Source organism: Salvelinus fontinalis, chromosome 2 (genome assembly GCF_029448725.1).
Source record: "Salvelinus fontinalis isolate EN_2023a chromosome 2, ASM2944872v1, whole genome shotgun sequence".
Classification (NCBI taxonomy): domain Eukaryota; kingdom Metazoa; phylum Chordata; class Actinopteri; order Salmoniformes; family Salmonidae; genus Salvelinus; species Salvelinus fontinalis.
The window spans coordinates 63,264,590-63,282,433 of record NC_074666.1 but is presented as its reverse complement, the minus strand read 5'-3'; the positions used below and the strand labels follow the sequence as shown (position 1 = coordinate 63,282,433).

Here is a 17,844-nt window from a genome sequence, read left to right as displayed (position 1 = left end):
CCAGTCCCTGCCACTGAAATACATCCCCACAGCATGATGCTGCCACCACCATGCTTCACCGTAGGGATAGTACCAGGTTTCCTCCAGACATGACGCTTGGCATTGAGGCCAAAGAGTTCAATCTTGGTTTCATCAGACCAGATAATCTTGTTTCTCATGGTCTAAGAGTCCTTTAGTTGCCTTTTGGCAAACTCCAAGCGGGCTGTCATGTGCCTTCTACTGAGGAGTGGCTTCCGTCTGGCCACTCTACCATAAAGGCCTGATTGGTGGAGTGCTGCAGAGATGTGGTAGTTGACCAAAATAGACATCTTCAGCGTGGGCAAGCATTTTTGCAGCACCCCCACCCCCAAACTACTTCCTGCGGCTATGCCAGGGAAGAAGCCGGATGTGGTGGTCCTGGGCTGGCGTAGTTACACGTGGTCTGTAGTTGTGAGGCCGATTGGGCGTACTGCCAAATTCTCTAAAACGAGGTTGGAGGCGGCTTATGGTAGAGAAATTAACATTCAATTATCTGGCAACAGCTCTGGTGGTCATTCCTGCAGTCAGCATGCCAATTGCACACTCCCTCAAAACTTGAGAGATCTGTGGCGTTGTTTTGTTCGGCAAAACTGCACATTATAGAGTGGCCTTTTACTGCCCCCAGCACAAGGTGCACCTGTGTAATAATTATGCTGTTTAATCAGCTTCTTGATATGCCACACCTGTCAGGTGGAAGGATTATCTTGGCGAAGGAGGAATGCTCAATAAGAGGGATGTAAACAAAATTGTGAACAGCATTTGAGAGAAATAAGCTGTATGGAACAATACAGGGATCTTTTATTTCATCTCATCTCATGAAACATCTGTGTTTTGCATCAAATAATGCTAAATGCATCATACGGGTCAGATGTCTGTATTTTCAAAGTTAGACATCTTGAAAACTTGATTGCTGACATGCAAAATGTTTTGGGACTAGATCAGCAATGCACTAATTAACCAAATACCAAAACATTTGTTTTTCGGGGGAGTTTTCCTTTAAGATTTAAGGTCAGAATAAGCATAGAGAAAAGTGCATAAAAAGTGAATTACGTACCATTTAAGCCTGCTTAACTCTGATCGGGACCCTACGACCTTTGCACACCTGGATTGTACAATATTTGCACAATTTATTTTTAAAATTACAAAAGCTCTGTCATGTTGGTTGTTGATCATTGCTAGACAGCCATTTTCAAGTCTTGTCATACATGTTCAAGCTAATTTAAGTCAAAACTGTAACTAGGCCACTCAGGAACAACTCCAGTGTATATTTGGCTTTGTGTTTTAGGTCATTGTCCTGCTGAAAGGTGACTTTGTTTCCCAGTGTCTGTTGGAAAGCAGACTGAACCAGGTTCTGCTCTAGGATTTTGCCTGTGCTTAGCTATTTAATGTATTTTTATCCTAAAAAACTCCTTAGTCCTTGCTGATGAGAAGCATACCCATAACATGATTCAGCCACCACCATGCTTGGAAATATGAAGTGGTACTCAGTGATACGTTGTGTTGGATTTGCCCCAAACCTAACTCTTTGTATTCAGGACAAAGTTAATTTCCAAACTTTGGGCAGTTTTACTTTAGTGCCTTATTGCAAACAGGATGCATGTTTTGACATTTTTATTCTGCACAGGCTTCCTTCTTTTCACTCAGGTTAGTATTGTGGAGTAACTACAATGTTGTTTCTCCATCCTCAGTTTTCTCCTATCACAGCCATTTAACGCTGTAACTGTGTAAAGTCACCATTGGCCTCGTGGTGAAATCCCAGAGTGGTTTTCTTCCTCTTCGGCAAAGTCGTTACAGCCTGACTGCCATTAGGTACCGAGAGGAGATCCTCATACCCCTTGTGAGACCATATGCTGACACATGCACATTTGTGGCCTGCTGGAGGTCATTTTGCAGGGCGCTGGCAGTGCACCTCCTTGCACAAAGGCGGAGGTAGCGGTCCTGCTGTTGGGTTGTTGCCCTCCTACGGCCTCCTCCACGTCTCCTGATGTACTGGCCTGTCTCCTGGTAGCGCCTCCATGCTCTGGACACTACGCTGACAGACACAGCAAACCTTTTTGCCACTGCTCGAATTGATGTGCCATCCTGGATGAACTGCACTACCTGAGCCACTTGTGTGGGTTATAGACTCCGTCTCATGCTACCACTAGAGTGAGAGCACCGCCAGCATTCAAAAGTGACCAAAACATCAGCCAGGAAGCATAGGAACTGAGAAGTGGTCTGTGGTCACCACCTGCAGAATCACTCCTTTTTTGGGGGTGTCTTGCTAATTGCCTATAATTTCCACCTTTTGTCTATTCCATTTGCACAACAGCATGTGAAATGTATTGTCAATCAGTGTTGCTTCCTAATTGGACAGTTTGATTTCACAGAAGTGTGATTGACATTGTGTTGTTTAAGTGTTCCCTTTATTTTTTTGAGCAGTGTATATATATAAAATATACCCAATTCCACTTTGACATTATGGGATACTGCATGTAGGAGTGTCACAATCTCAATTTAATCAATTTTAAATTCAGGCTGTAACAACAAAATGTGGAAAAAGGGGTGTGAATACTTTCTGAAGGCAATGGCGTTGCTTACCAAAACAACATTGAATGTTCCTGAGTGGCCTAGTTGCTGTTTTCACTTAAAACAGCTTGAAAATATGGCAAGACTTGAAAATAGCTGTCTAGCATGATCAACACCCAACCTGACAGCCCTTGAAGAATTTTCAAAAGAATAATGTACAAATATTGTATAATCCAGGTGTGCAAAGCTCTTAGAGACTTACCCAGAAAGACTAACTGCTGTAATTGCTGCCAAAGGTTATTCTAACATGTATTGACTCAGGGGTATGAATACTTATCAAAGATATATTAGTGTTCTATTTTTCATGGATATTTGTATATATGTTAGAATTTCTTTCACTTTGACAAAGTATTGTGTAGACCGTTGACAGAAAAAGAGAATTAAATCAATTTCAATCCCGCTTGGAAAAACAAAATGTGGAAAAAGGAAAGGGGTGTGAATAGTTTCTGAAGGCACTTAGGTGGTCTACAAGTGGTGTGTGTGTGTCACTCGTAGATCCAGTGTCCGCTGCTGTCCTCCCAGCACAGTAGCTCATTCTGCCTGAACCACAGAGAGATCTCTCTCTGAGCGCTCTCCACAGAGTCACTGCCATGGATCACATTCCTACAACACAGAAAGTCAAGATATAATTTCATGGTCACTGATGATAACACATGTAACAGTATTGCTTCCATCCCTCTCCTCGCCCCTACCTGGGATCGAACAAGGGACCCTCTGCACACATCAACAACTGCCTCCCACGAATCATCGTTCCCTATTGCTCCACAAAAGCCAAGGCCCTTACAGAGCAAGGAATACAACTACTTCAAGGTCTCAGAGCAAGTGACCTCACCGATTGAAACGCTATCAGCGCGCACCCCGCTAGCTAGCCATTTCACACCAGCTACACAATACACAGAAACACTTTACCTGCCCACTTCCATACAGTAGTCTCCTCTGATGGTTCCTGGTAGGGAGTCTGCCGGGTTGGTCTCTCCCAGCATCTTGCGAGACATCTTCACCACATCCAGACCTTGCCACACCTAAACACACATATACACACCTAGATGAACAATTGCACAACAGGGATGTGCACATTAACGTGGATAACCAGTAACCGTTAAAATTGTGTAAACCATAATAAAATATGTAAAATGTCTTGAGCGGGAGAGGGTAGCTGTGTATGTAGTAGTATGCATGCTATCTCACCATGGCAACGATGGGTCCAGAGCTCATGTAGCGCACCAATCCATTGAAGAAGGGTTTGTCTCTCAGGTCCCCGTAGTGCTCTCTCAGGAGATCCTCGGATGCCTGGCGAACACACACACCCACATCACAACAGAGAGATCAAACACAGACAGTATATCATAAGCCCCTTTCAAACATAAATCACATATTTTATTTAAATATATTTGACAACAATTCTACAGTAACCCCCTTCACACTGCTCTGGAAAGGCCGATTATTGCCTGTTTGTTTTGAAAGATGGTGTACAAGTGTTGTAAACTATGTTAATAAGCCATCTAATGAAGTGGTTCCTCCTTCTCCTCGCGTGTTTGATGGATGTGCATCATGGTGTGTGTGCTCTTACCTGGACTAGTTTCATTCCCACCAATCTGAAGCCCTTTTTCTCAAAGCGCTGGATGATCTCTCCCACTAGCCTCCGGTGCACACCATCCGGTTTCACAGCTATGAAGCTGTGCTCGTTGACACCCGTCCATCCTAGGACGAAAGCATGACCATCATGTCCAGTCCCAAATCAACCCCTAGCCTATGACATGTGTTGATTGGCCATACCTCGTAGATTTGAAATAGGCAGCTGGGGTGTGTGAGCAATATGGTGGAAAATCCATCTAGCCCACTGATTATGGCAAACGTACACATCTGTTAAGGTGGCAGGTAGCCTAGCAGCTAGAGCGTTGGGTCAGTAACTGAAAGGTTGCTGGTTTGAATGAGCAAGGCACTTCCCCCCGGAGCAAATTCGGGTTACCATACTACCATCGCTAACTCCGTAAAACAAAACATTTCACTGCACCTATCCGGTGTGACAAATTCTTTTTTTTAACACTCATGTGTTATACACCTAATATAAGTCCAAGCAAGTACAAGCAATAAAATATCACATCTACGATGTGACTATTACTACAATATCTCATGGCCAATTGAATATGTTCTAGAGAGGATTTAGTTAACTGTTGGGTTGAGCAGGTGTCGGATTACACCCCCCCCCCCCCCCCCCCGCAACACCTTCCATAAAGTGTTGCTTGAAAAACCATACATTTTGGCTTGCGTGAAATATGAAATAGCACCTTACCATCAGATTCCTCAATTCGTGCATGTTTTGCCTCCAAATCCTCAATTTTTTCCTGCTGAACAGGCAATGGCCGTTTTCTTCGTCCCATATCATAGACTCGCTTGCGCCGTGGTGCTCTTGAGTGAGTGCGACCAACAAATCAGATTGCTAGCGTCACCGGCGCCTGGTTCCCAAGTTAACACAGCCCACAAAGACATAAACCCCGCACAATACTACAATTTCTCTTATTAAAATCTGATTACATAACCATAACCTTAACCACACTACTAACCTTATGCCTAACCTTAAATGAAGACCAAAAAGCACAATTTTGTTTTCATTAATTGTTTTGATATACTGTAGGCCTAGACAATTTTGACTTTGTGGCAAATAGTGAAACTGGATACAGTGTCCTTGATGGAATTGTTCTAACTATGCTACAGCAAAGATTATGGGTATACTGACAAAATTACATGTCTCTCCGCCCTAACAATTGGAGTCATTGTCCACAAAGAAGAACGGCGGGCTGACTAGCTCCCGCCTATCCTTTCTTTGGATTGGTGGACACATCTCATTATTGTAATATTCGACGAGGGTTGTCGATGTCAACCATCCGTATCCAATGAAGAGATGCTATGCTACTAGCCTCATGATATGAATATGCATAGCCACCTCGCGACAACTCCGATATAAAAGTGTTTTTTCTCAAAGTTGCCTGGATATCACGTGTCCTACTTATATCAGTACACTCAAAACAATGTGTGCATTACAAAACGTATTCGACCAAATAAGCCATTCAATTTTTTGTTGACCAAATTTCGACACACTCATTGACCTCCATTCAAAAACTCCTTGCTTGGTGGGTAAAACTACACCACCTGCTGGAGGGAGACAGATTTTACGCCGAGTTTGGCCACTCTCTTCCTCTTCCTATCTGGGTACAGCTGGCACGATCACGTGATATGTGCATGTTTTTGTGAAAGCGTTTCTCGGTTTCCACTAGTTACCACAGCCACAAAGTCAAAATGAGGCTGTACCATAAAAACAAAAATGTGCTTCATTTAACGTTAGGAATAAGGTTAGCAGTGTGTTTAAGGGTTATGTTGACAATCAAAATTTAAGAAGGTAAATTAAAGAAATTGGCGGGCTTTATTACTTTGCGGCTGTGGTAACTAGTGACCACCCGTTTCCTCTGTTACTTGTGGTGCTTTCAAGACAACTGGGAACACGGGGGAAAACGAGGTTAAATCATGACCTCAGTGATCTTCAGGTCGAAAATTCGGAGCTCGTTTTTCCGAGTTCCCAGTTGTTTTGAATGCAGCATTATAACTCCGACGCGTAGACATAGGAAATCACTATAAAGACAACTTCTAGTGACGATAAATAGGCTATCAACGCATTTGAATGATAATGTAGCCTATGAAAAAGCCAATCTGACAGCGGCTATGATTAAAACCGGCTTGAACTTCTACCCTGGCCCTCCAATATTGGCAATTTACGAAACAGCAATCGATCGACGATCACACAAATGTCACAAGGCAATAGTCAGAGTCCCACTCCATTCGCAAAATAACTCTGAACCTTCTGCTACGTTCATAATATGTAGGCCTACAGTGTCAGGTGAAAACTTGAATGACTATAGCTGCGAGTACTAACCACTACCGCCAGTCTGCTGCAAGCAAACCAGTATCGAACATATGCAATGTATTTAACTTAAATCAACAATATGAAATTGAGGAAATGTCATATAAAACCATAATACGTGCAACCAACCTGTTTGGAAAACACTTGCCAATATAGTCAAGAGTAAAATCATCGTTGCATCATCCACGGTGAAAAAGTGAAAATAAGGAAGAAAGTCCTATAGTTTCACGTATCTTCAGAATGCAGCCAGGAAGTAGTGTGCGAAAGGTGGGTGTGGGGAGTGATGCAGGCCATAATTCAGCCGAGTGAAGCTACTGATACCTTTCACCAAGTTACCTAACATCTTCCGAGCTCCATAAGATACCGCCATGTATTAACATGGAATGTCAATGGAGACAACGGTTGCAGTCCAAACATGTCAATTTGACCCTGGTTGGTATAATTTGTGGAACGTTCCAAGTGGAATCTGTTCCAAAATCTTCGTAAATAACAAGGTTGCCAACAAATAACGCATACAAAGTTGTATAGCGGCGGAATAGGATACCGGGTAGGGAGTGTGCTATGTAATTACGTGTTTCACTCACCACGTTTATCCCCGAAAAATTCATTCTGTTAGCCTCCACAATTTCTCGTTTAATGTTTTAGTTATTATTTCCGGTGTGTCGGCATTCGGCCAGTGAACTCTACTGCGCCCCAATTAGGCTATTGCTATGGTTAACGTGTAACTTAAATAATGACTGCTAGCGCCAATATTTTATTAGCTAGGTGGCTTGTACACAATTGTTACCGATGATACTGTATATACCAGCCTACTCGTAATACAGAAACATACATTGTATTTTGCCAAGTTCCCTCTGTGTTAATCCTGTTGCCCAAATATAGCAGGTAACTTCTGTCTGTGTCGAAGATGTTGAGTTCAATGTAATATATGCTTTGACCTATTTCAGGTAACCTCAAGATCCTTGACTCACTACAGCTGCTTTTGAAGAACTTTCCAGTCGTTTGTGCTTTACATTCCGACTTTTGAATGTCTGTTTATTGGACATATATATTAGTGTCTAATAAAAAAGAGCAATGTATATAAAGCATCCCATCTGTTTTAGGGTTATAGTGTGTGTGGTGTAGTTCCACTTGATGTCCACTAGGTGTCCGCATAGTTTCAATAATGTCACACCAGGTTCACAACATGTTTTCATGTGTAACAAATCAAATTGTATTTGTCACATGCGCCAAATACTACAGGTGTAGACCTTACAGTGAATTACTTACTTACAAGCCCTTAACCAACAATTGAGTTTTAAGAAAAGTACGTGTTAAGTAAAAAATAAGAAATAAAAGTAACAATAATAAAAAATCATCAGTAAAATAACAACAGCGAGGCTATATACAGGGGGTACCGATCAGTCGAGGTAATTGAGGTGTTACTTTCAAGTCCAGTGGTGTGAATTACTTAACATAAATGTATTTTAAGTACTCCACTACATTTTGTTTATATATATATATATACTGTATTTCTCTGCAGTTTTAATTTCACAAATATTTAATCTACATTTCATGGTTAATCATATCATTTCATACAGTGTATATATATTTATATATATATACAGTTGAAGTCGGAAGTTTACATACACCTTAGCCAAATACATTTAAACTCAGTTTTTCCACAATTCTTGACATTTAATCCTAGTAAAAATTCCCTGTCTTAGGTCAGTTAGGATCACCACTTTATTTGAAGAATGTGAAATGTTAGAATAATAGTAGAGAGGATGATTTATTTCAAGTTTTATTTCTTTCAACACATTCCCAGTGGGTCAGAAGTTTACATACACTCAATTAGTATTTGGTAGCATTGCCTTTAAATTGTTTAACTTGGGTCAAACGTTTCGGGTAGCCTTCCAAAAGCTTCCCACAATAAGTTGGGTGAATTTTGGCCCATTCCTCCTGACAGAGCTGGTGTAACTGAGTCAGGTTTGTAGGCCTCGCTCTCACACGCTTTTTCAGTTCTGCCCACTTTCTGCCCATTTTCAATAAGATTGAGGTCAGGGCTTTGTGATGGCCACTCCACTGCCTTGACTTTGTTGTCCTTAAGCTGTTTTGCCACAACTTTGGAAGTATGCTTGGGGTCATTGTCCATTTGGAAGACCCATTTGCGACCAAGCTTTAACTTCCTGACTGATGTCTTGAGATGTTGCTTCAATATATCCACATCATTTTCCTCCCTCATGATGCCATCTATATTGTGAAGTGCACCAGTCCCTCCTGCAGCAAAGCACCCCTACAACATGATGCTGCCACCCCCGTGCTTCACGGTTGGGATGGTGTGATTTGGCTTGCAAGCCTCCCCCTTTTTCCTCCAAACATAACGATGGTCATTTTGGCCAAATAGTTATATTTTTGTTTCATCAGACCAGAGGACATTTCACCAAAAAGTACGATATTTGTCTCCATGTGCAGTTGCAAACCGTAGTCTGGCTTTTTTATGGCGGTTTTGGAGCAGTGGCTTCTTCCTTGCTGAGCAGCCTGTGAGGTTATGTTGATATAGGACTCGTTTTACTGTGGATATAGATACTTTTGTACCTGTTTCCTCCAGCATCTTCACAATGTCCTTTGCTGTTGTTCTCGGATTGATTTGCACTTTTCGCACCAAAGTATGTTCATCTCTAGGAGACAGAACGCATCTCCTTCCTGAGCGGTATGATGGCTGTGTGATCCCATGGTGTTTATACTTGAGTACTATTGTTTGTACAGATGAACGTGGTACCTTAAGGCGTTTGGAAATTGCTCCCAAGGATGATCCAGACTTGTGGAGGTCTACAATTGTTTTTCTGAGGTCTTGGCTGATTTTTTTTTATTTTCCCATGATGTCAAACAAAGAGGCACTGCGTTTGAAGGTAGGCCTTGAAATACATCCACAGGGTAACTGATTCCAGTTCAGCATTCTTAGCCTGAGACAGAAATGCATACAGAGGAGTACTGTTCTACGATCACCTTTGCCTAGATCATACTGAATTAGTTCTCTCTGGAATAAGATTATATGGACAGGGGTTGATTTGATCGTAGATCAGCACTCCTTCTCAATACCAGTTGCTATAACCTAACATTTTATAATCCAATTTCCCTTGCTGTCTAATGTCCTTCCGGAACCCCATCTCAACATTGTTCTCTCAAGGCAACAAAAGTAAGTTGGCATGCTCTTGTAAGGATTTTAACTCACAACCTCTGGTTGATCCCCAAAGGAAGGTCTGTGAGATCAAATTCCAGAGCAGCAATAAGGCAACATTTTTCTTGTTGCCTTTGTGGGCCTGACTTGTGAGCCTGAAAGAGCAAACTTGAGTGGTGTAGGGGGACGGGCTAGTTCCCATCAAATAGCACGAATGAAGTGACACCTTGTATAGAATGTCCTTTTAATAGAGTCGTGATAACATATTATGTCGTGGAGTAACAATACAAACCTTCTCTGCAAAAGCCTACATTTACCTGGGGGCATGCAAAGAACAAATTCTTTGAGCGAGCCACTATTGTCAGCTGCACAACCCAATCCTGTTATTTGCATATAACAGACTTTTGACCTCTGACCTGTATACTGTCTGTAACCATTCCACAGATATCTCGTACAGTAGAAACACTTGAGCCTCTGCCTCGTCAGCGATAATTCATCACTCCTACTACAGGTAAATTCATTAGCATGAAGTTTGCTACCCATATTGTCTTGTTTTGCACTCTTTGTACAAAATAATAAAATGCAGCACTACAGGATATTTCTTAACGTAGCTCTGTATCTCCAACCATGATCAACTGCCCATGACCTAACCATCTGGGTGGTCTTAACCAATCATAGCACAGTATGATATGGTGGTAAAATGCATCCAATTATAATTCAGTAAAAAAAAAAAAAAATGTTTACATATTCTAAGCGTTTCTTTTGAAAACATGCTCTGCGGTTTGAACTCAAGGTAAGTATCCATTTATATTGCATAGTACACCAACTGAATCGACATATACTCTGAACAATGATCCAACATACTGTTACTTTTCGAACAAGGGATTCTCAGCAATTCAGCTTTCACAGTAGAAATTACATCTTAACATTTCAAACAAATACAATACCAAAGCATTTCAAGTGAACTTTCAATAACAAGTTTACAGTCTGGAACTCTTTTAGGGCAGCGATCTGCCTACACCCTTTGACATTTCACAGGTCTAGGACAGCTCTGGGCTTGACCTCTCTTCCTGACCTTGTGCGATATGATGCTGAGCATGCTTCTGTGTCAGTCAACAGCTCTTGTGGTGTTGCAGATAAGTATGATGTATGTTGTGCTGTGTGTGTGTTTAGTCCATCACGTTCTCTTTCAGGGGAACAGTTAATCTCATCAGTGTGTTGTTCTTTTGTGTTCAGTAGGTGACGACGATTGCGGCGGTACACCGCTCCTTCTGCGGTGCGGACGTGATATGAACGTTCAGTGTCAGCAGGCTGGATGACGACTGCTGGCTTCCAGAGATCATGCTCCTGGATTCTAACTGATTCTCCGTCGATCAGTGGTGGCAGTGGTCTAGCTGACCTGTCGTAGTATCACTTTTGTTGTTGTTGTCTCTGTGCACGTTTTTCATGCATTTCCTTGTAGCTGACGACCTCAGGTTGCAGCTGCTGGTTGGTGCTGGGAAGGATTGAGCGAAGTCTGCGGCTCATCAACAGCTGGGCTGGTGATTTGAAGTTGTCAACTGGAGTGTTGCGGTATTCAAGGAGACTGAGGTAGGGGTCTCTCTTGTCTGCTTTTGCTTTGTCCATGAGTGATTTAGCAATCTGCACTGATTTTTCAGCAAGTCCATTACTTTCATAGTAATGTGGGCTTGTGGTGACATGTGTGAACTCCCATGCTTTTGTGAAGGATTCAAACTCATTGGATTTGTAACAGGGCCAAATTGTCAGATATTAAAGTCTCTACAATGCCATGCCTGGCAAAGGCTGCTTTCAGCTTGTGTATCACAGCTGCAGATGTGGTGCTGTGAAGCTTGTCGAGTTCGAAGTATCTGCTGTAGTAGTCCACTGTTACGATGTAGTCCTCGTTGTTCCAGGTGAACAGATCGGTTGCAACGACCTGCCAGGGTCGTCTGGGACACAGTGAGGTAACATTGGATCTTTGGTGTTTGAGGGGTGTCGTTCAAGACATATGGCGCATTTACCAACAATGTCCTCTATTTGTTTGCACATTCCGGGCCAAAACAAAATGTCCCGTGCTCTCTCTGTTTGCACTTTTCCATGCCCATGTGTCCAGCATGGATCTTTGTCAAAATCTCTTCTCTGAGACTGGTAGGAATAATGATTTTCTCTCCTTTGAAAATTATTCAGTTGATCTGTGATAGAATTCTGGAACCATCGTGATGAACTGAGACGCTCTGAGGGCATTTTCTCCTCTGAAGGAGATCTGCTTGGATCTTCTTCAGTTTTGTGTCACTAACTGGTAAGTTGCTGTACACAGTGTGCACATGTCCATGCCTTCACTGAGGCTGCTGTCCTTATAGGTAAGAAACTTCCTGGAGAGTGTGTCTGCGACAGAGATGTCTTTGCCTGGACGGTGAGTGATTGCGAAGTCGTATTTTTGTAGTTGAAGGATCATTCTCTGTAGCCTTGGCGGGGCTGCGGCTAGTGGTTTCCTCATGATTGACTCAAGGGGCTTGTGGTCGGATTCCACAATGACTTGTCGTCCATATACGTACTGATGGAAACGTTTACATCCGAACAGAATGGTGTAGAGCTCCTTTTCAATTTGAGCGTAGTTGATTTCACAGTCTGTGAGAGATTTGGAAGCGTAGCCGATGGGCTTTCCTTCTTGCAGTAGCGCTGCACCTAGTCCATACTTTGACGCGTCCACTTGGAGTCTGAGCTCTTTGTCGGGGTCGTAGTAGGCAAGGATTTGTCCTGGTTCTCTTGTGATCAAGTCTTTCACATTCTGGAAAGCAATGTGGTGTTGCTTGTCCCAGAGAAACTCACTGGAATGCTTTAGCAGTTGACGCAGGGGTGCATTAGCATTGGAGAGGCTGGGTGCGAACTTGGCTAAGTAATTGACCATGCCAAGCACTGTTTCCAGCTCTGCACGGTGCTCCTCTTTGGTTTGACCACAGACAAGGATGTCGTCCACAATTGCCACAACTCCGTTGAGGCCTTCGTACACTTCGTCGATCTTTTGCTGAAACTCGTCTTGGGCTGAGATAATCCCAAAAGGCAGGCGACGGAACCTGTCGCGTCCAAACGGGTTGAATGTTTTGAGCTTAGATGGCTCTTCTGTGAGCTTTATAGCCCAGTAGCCTGATCTTGCGTCCATGACACTGAATTAGTGTGCTCCCGCTAGCTTGTGTGCGATGCCATTTAGAGTCGGTAAAGGATAATGGGGGCGTTTGATAGCCTTGTTCAAGTCTCTTGGGTCGAGGCATACTCGGAGCTTGCCTGTGCGTGGTTTCTCCACCACCACTAACGCGTTTACCCAGTCAGTCGGCTCTGTAACCTTGGTGACTATGTCAGATTGCTCCATGCTCTCCAACTCTTTCTTCAGACAGGCACGGAGAGCAAGGGGAATCTTTCTCGGTGGGTAGACCACAGGGGTTGCATCTGGGTCAAGGTGAATGGTACATTCTCCTGGGAATAATCCTATTCTTGTAAAAACATCAGCAAACTCCTCCAGTACATTTTCTGTCTCTACTGGTGCTGTCACTGATAAAACTAGCTTGATGAGGTCCATGTCTAAACATGCTTTAAGACCTAGCACTGCAGGTGCTCTAGTGTCAACAACGTAAAAGTCCAACATCATGTCACTTTCCTTGTATTTGCATTTGAAAGTGAATGTGCCTTTTACTGGGAGCTGTTCACCACCATAACCAGTCTGCCCGGGGTGGGCTGTAGCTCGCATTCAGATGTCAAGCTGCAGTACTTATTCAGAGGAATAATGTTTACTTGTGCACCAGTGTCTAGTTTGAACTTTAGCTTTGTGCCTTGTGTTCCTATCTCAATGTCAGCAAAGGCTTGCTCTGTCTCTGATATTTGACTTTTCTGTGTCACTGAATCAATAAACAGTTCATCAGCGTTTGACTCTTTGATTGACATTTCATCTTCACTCACTGTGTGTACTGTTTTTCCACAGTAACGCTTCGAACACACCGACTGCGTCATTGCATCACTGCTGCATAACATTTTGCGCAGCTAGGCAACTATACTGATGCAGGTACCTTTTGCAAATTGTCGCATGTGGTTGGACACATGGAGGAGAGAATCATTTTCGCAGTATCCTCAAAACCGTGTCTTTTTGACACAACTGCTGACAGCTACAGGGACATAAATACAAAAAAATGCTGCTTGGAGACAAGTGTCCACGATAGTAGGATTGCCAGGTCAGTTTAGTAGTGAGCTTGTGCTAGATGTGGCTAGCTAACCTAGCTTGCTAACCTAGCCAATGAGGTGTGTGTGAAAGAAAGTCAAATAAATTATGCTAGTTACTACCCCTGATAACTTTACCAAATGTTCATGTTTGAAAGAGTGTGAGTGTGTATGCTAGATAAATAGTAATAGAAATGGTAGATACTACTGTACCCCTGATAATTTGGTCAGATAACCATGTGTGTCTATGTGTGTAGTAGGTGACATGTCCATGATAGCTATCTAATAACTATAGTTATGCTAGGTAATGGTTTGGCTTATCATGTTCATGTCTATGTAGAAGAAGACTGTAGGAGGAAGTGGAGAGGACTCAGGGACAGGTATCAGAGAGAGAGAAGGGCAGAGAAAGAGAAGAAGAGGTCTGGGTCAGCAGCTTCAGGCCAGCAGCCTTGGCACTTCTGCCACATTCTTTCTTTTCTGGATCCATTTGTTGTGCCTAGGGCAACGAGTGGGAATTTTAAAGCCAGACCCCTTACGTTATCCACAAGTGTTGTCGCCACCGGTGCATCAAGACCCTCAACGTCACCTACAAGTGTGACCATCACCTCCACCGATGTAGTGAGACCCTCTACAACATCATCCACGAGTATGACCACCACCGGTACAGCCATGGAAGATGATGACATGGAGGATAGCACCTCTGGATCTGGGACCACCTGAGATTATTATGAACCTCACGGAAGTGACCACTGAGGACCTCGTTGAACAGGATGTGGCCGTGGAGAGAAACCGAGAGAGAAACGAAGAGGAACAACGTCACGCCAGGCGTCATCGGAGGTACCAGCCCCCAGATCCACTCAACTCATTTCAGCAGAGGCTCCTCCAAGCCGTCGAGAGGGATGCAGCCCCACCTGATGCTCACAGGAAGGAGGATGAAGAGCCCCTCTTTGCCATGAGCCTGGTGCCAACACTGAAGAGGCTGCCTCAGCAAAGAAAAGCAGCAGTCAAGGTTAAAATGTATCAGCTGCTTTTCGAAGCCGAGTTCAATGGTACGTTTTTTCTCCCCACATCACAGGTATTGTCATAAGTGTGCGACAGTGAAGTAAAGTAGGTAATTTTTAGAGTATACTCATGTAGGTTAATTGGTATTTCAGATCAAAGTATTAATATGAGGCAAATGTATAGCTGTTGTTTCTGGGTTAGAAAATATCCCAAAACAGTTTGCTGTCTAAATATTTGCTTGTCATATTCATCTTTTGACCTGAAATACAAATTCCATGAGTAAACAGCAAGTATTACCAACTTTACCACACTGTTCCTATATTTATGCCAATAACTACACTATACATGAGCCAGCAGCATACCACCCTGCATACCACTACTGGCTTGCTTCTGAAGCTAAGCAGGGTTGGTCCTGGTCAGGCCCTGGATGGGAGGCCAGATGCTGCTGGAAGTGGTGTTGGAGGGCCAGTAGGAGGCACTCTTTCCTCTGGTCTAAAAAATATCCCAATGCCCCAGGGCAGTGATTGGGGACACTGCCCTGTGTAGGGTGCTGTCTTTCGGATGGGACGTTAAACGGGTGTCCTGACTCTCTGAGGTCATTAAAGATCCCATGGCACTTATCGTAAGAGTAGGGGTGTTAACCCCGGTGTCCTGGCTAAATTCCCAATCTGGCCCTCAAACCATCATGGTCACCTAATAATCCCCAGTTTACAATTGGCTCATTCATCCCCCTCCTCTCCCCTGTAACTATTCCCCAGGTCGTTGCTGCAAATGAGAATGTGTTCTCAGTCAACTTACCTGGTAAAATAAAATAAATAAATAAAATAAATAAATACAAGCAGTATTTAGTTAACATAAATCTCACCTTTTATGGTGTCATATTATGTTGAGCTTGTATGTGTTGTTTTTCTCTTCCCTTTCAGAAATTTAGCCAATTTAGCCAACCAGCTCACAGGAAGGACAGAAAGAGGAGTTGTCGGGTTGTTGTTTTGACCTCCCTCATTGTACCTTTCTTTTCACACACGTCAGTTCTGTTTAAATTCAGTCAATTCATAAAGTAATTTGTTTATAAAGTCTTAGGATAGCATTCATTATTAGTGTTACATAGATTTCTGAAATGAAACTCATACGGAGTTTTCACAGATTTCTCTTGGTCTCTTACGAGACTAAAGGTCAATATATTTATTTCCTTTAAAACCACTTGAAAACCAGGGTGTTGAAACTTTTTGTGAAGTTATGTTCCATCGACTGGTCCATGACGTCCAGGGGCCATTTGTTTGTTTAGCTGTGTTATGGCTACATATTATTTCCTTTTTTTCAGAGACAGAGACACACACACACCTCTTCATACCTCAGATCTCCAGTGCCCTGCCCTCTCTCTCTTTATGGCCATGTCTGAAGTTCCCCTACTACGTCCAGGCTTTATGAGTAGTCCCTGTATTGGTCTGCAGTTGTGCCAAAAATACATGCTCTTGCTGTTCTCTTACAGATTACAGGCTATACATTCATTTAAAAAAAAAAACAAATACACGCACACACACCTCTTTCAATAGTTTTATTTTTTTAAACATTTTTACAACACACATACCTGTCATGTTCTTTCCTGTACTTGAATACTTATTAAATTATAATGTTTTCATAGTCAGTTGTTTCAGTTGTTTATTAATATCTAATTTAGACTTAATCTGCTTATTTCTTCCCTACACCTTTGCTGATCTAAGACAAGATGAAAGTAAAAACACATTCTCTTCCTAATTAGTTTTTTTTCCACCTGTATTTTGTCAGGCCAGTGAACATGGTGGTAAACTGTACTATTTGTATGGACCCTAGGTTACCCTTTCCCTTTGTTATCATACTAACTGTATGTCGTATAACCTTAATTAGTGCTCCCGCTCACCTGATGTACCATGCCAGGTGTGTATAATACTGACGTTAATGGGAAAGGGAAGGGGTTAATTAAGGTGTGGTCTTTACTCCCAAATATCACTTAAATATAGCTTCCAAATGAAGAGAGACAATGATACATAAAGTAATCTGGGGGAAAAATGCAATTGTATGGACAACGGTGGATGGTTCTTAAAATAACCTTTGTGTTATGGGGCTCTTAAAAGAGCCGTTTCACTCCACGGCATACTGCCATGGGACTTCACCTGCTGGCGATGAGAAGTAGGTGGTCAGCTTCTCCCTCACCTGTAGTGCCTGTCTGGGGGCGTTGTTGGCACCTGCCCTGGTGACATCAGGAAGTTGACCATTTGGCGTGCCCATCTCCATCCGGAGCGGCTCCTGGAATGACCTCCGCAGGTAGTTATGGAGAACACATGTGGCCTTCACGCAGGTATCGACATTTGAGGGGCTGAGACCAAGCACTCTCCGATACATTCTCCATCTCCTACTCATATAGCTACCTCATTACTGTTTATTATGCTATACTAATTATATTGTAATACTCATCAACCATCATTAACAATGCCTTGAAACAGTACAATTCAGTCTATGACTATATCAATAAACTGTAGTCCAGGCCAACTCTACTCTTAGAAAGAATGGTACTATCTACTTAAAAAGGTTATCTGGCTGTCCCCATAGGATATCCCTTTTAGGTTCCAGGTAGTACCCCTTTTGGTTCCAAGTAGAACCCTATTGGGTTCCATGTATTAAGTATTATACCTGGAACCAAAAATGGTTATCCTATGGGGAAAGCAGAAGGGACACTTTTGGAACTTTTTTCTCTAAGAGTGTATGTGAGTACAATAAGAATGTAATGAATGACTGTAACTGTCTTGAACAACAATGTGTCCTGGAAAAGACTATCCTACCTTCATCAGGGCAGAAGGCACCTTTCTTTTCATTTGGTAACATTGCATAATTAAAAAAGGATTATAAACCAACTTTGGGAAAAGTTATAGTCCCAATGAACATTCTGTAAAAGTACATCTGATGTCAAATAGGGACTATTAACTACAGCCCTTTAGCT

At 42.6% G+C, this 17,844-nt stretch overlaps 1 protein-coding gene across 3 annotated transcripts; it reads right to left on the bottom strand.

Annotated features, from left to right (window-relative positions):
• Positions 1-794: 794 nt before the first annotated feature.
• LOC129823082 (nucleoside diphosphate kinase 3-like) lies at positions 795-7,176 on the bottom strand. Of its 3 annotated transcripts, none has more exons than XM_055881834.1 (5): positions 7,087-7,176; positions 4,157-4,287; positions 3,775-3,876; positions 3,496-3,608; positions 795-3,189 (listed from the first exon to the last, which is right to left on the bottom strand). In XM_055881834.1, exons 2-5 carry the CDS (start codon positions 4,169-4,171, stop codon positions 3,072-3,074), a joined length of 348 nt encoding a protein of 115 aa, XP_055737809.1. In that variant the 5' UTR covers positions 4,172-4,287; positions 7,087-7,176; the 3' UTR covers positions 795-3,071. The 3 variants fall into 3 exon arrangements, with proteins under 3 accessions (XP_055737809.1, XP_055737799.1, XP_055737790.1); XM_055881824.1 differs by lacking the exon at positions 7,087-7,176 and adding an exon at positions 6,632-6,987; XM_055881815.1 differs by lacking the exon at positions 7,087-7,176 and adding an exon at positions 4,880-6,551.
• Positions 7,177-17,844: the final 10,668 nt, after the last annotated feature.

What these genes read in the sequence shown, in the direction of transcription:
- LOC129823082 (XM_055881815.1), bottom strand. Translation starts at nt 4,967, where the DNA reads ATGGGACGAAGAAAACGGCCATTGCCTGTTCAGCAGGAAAAAATTGAG. An exon ending in TGGGAATGAAACTAGTCCAG is followed by an intron (nt 3,877 to 4,156) that starts GTAAGAGCACAC and finishes TGTGTTCGCCAG; the next exon opens with GCATCCGAGGATCTCCTGAG. An exon ending in CTGGACCCATCGTTGCCATG is followed by an intron (nt 3,609 to 3,774) that starts GTGAGATAGCAT and finishes ATGTGTGTTTAG; the next exon opens with GTGTGGCAAGGTCTGGATGT.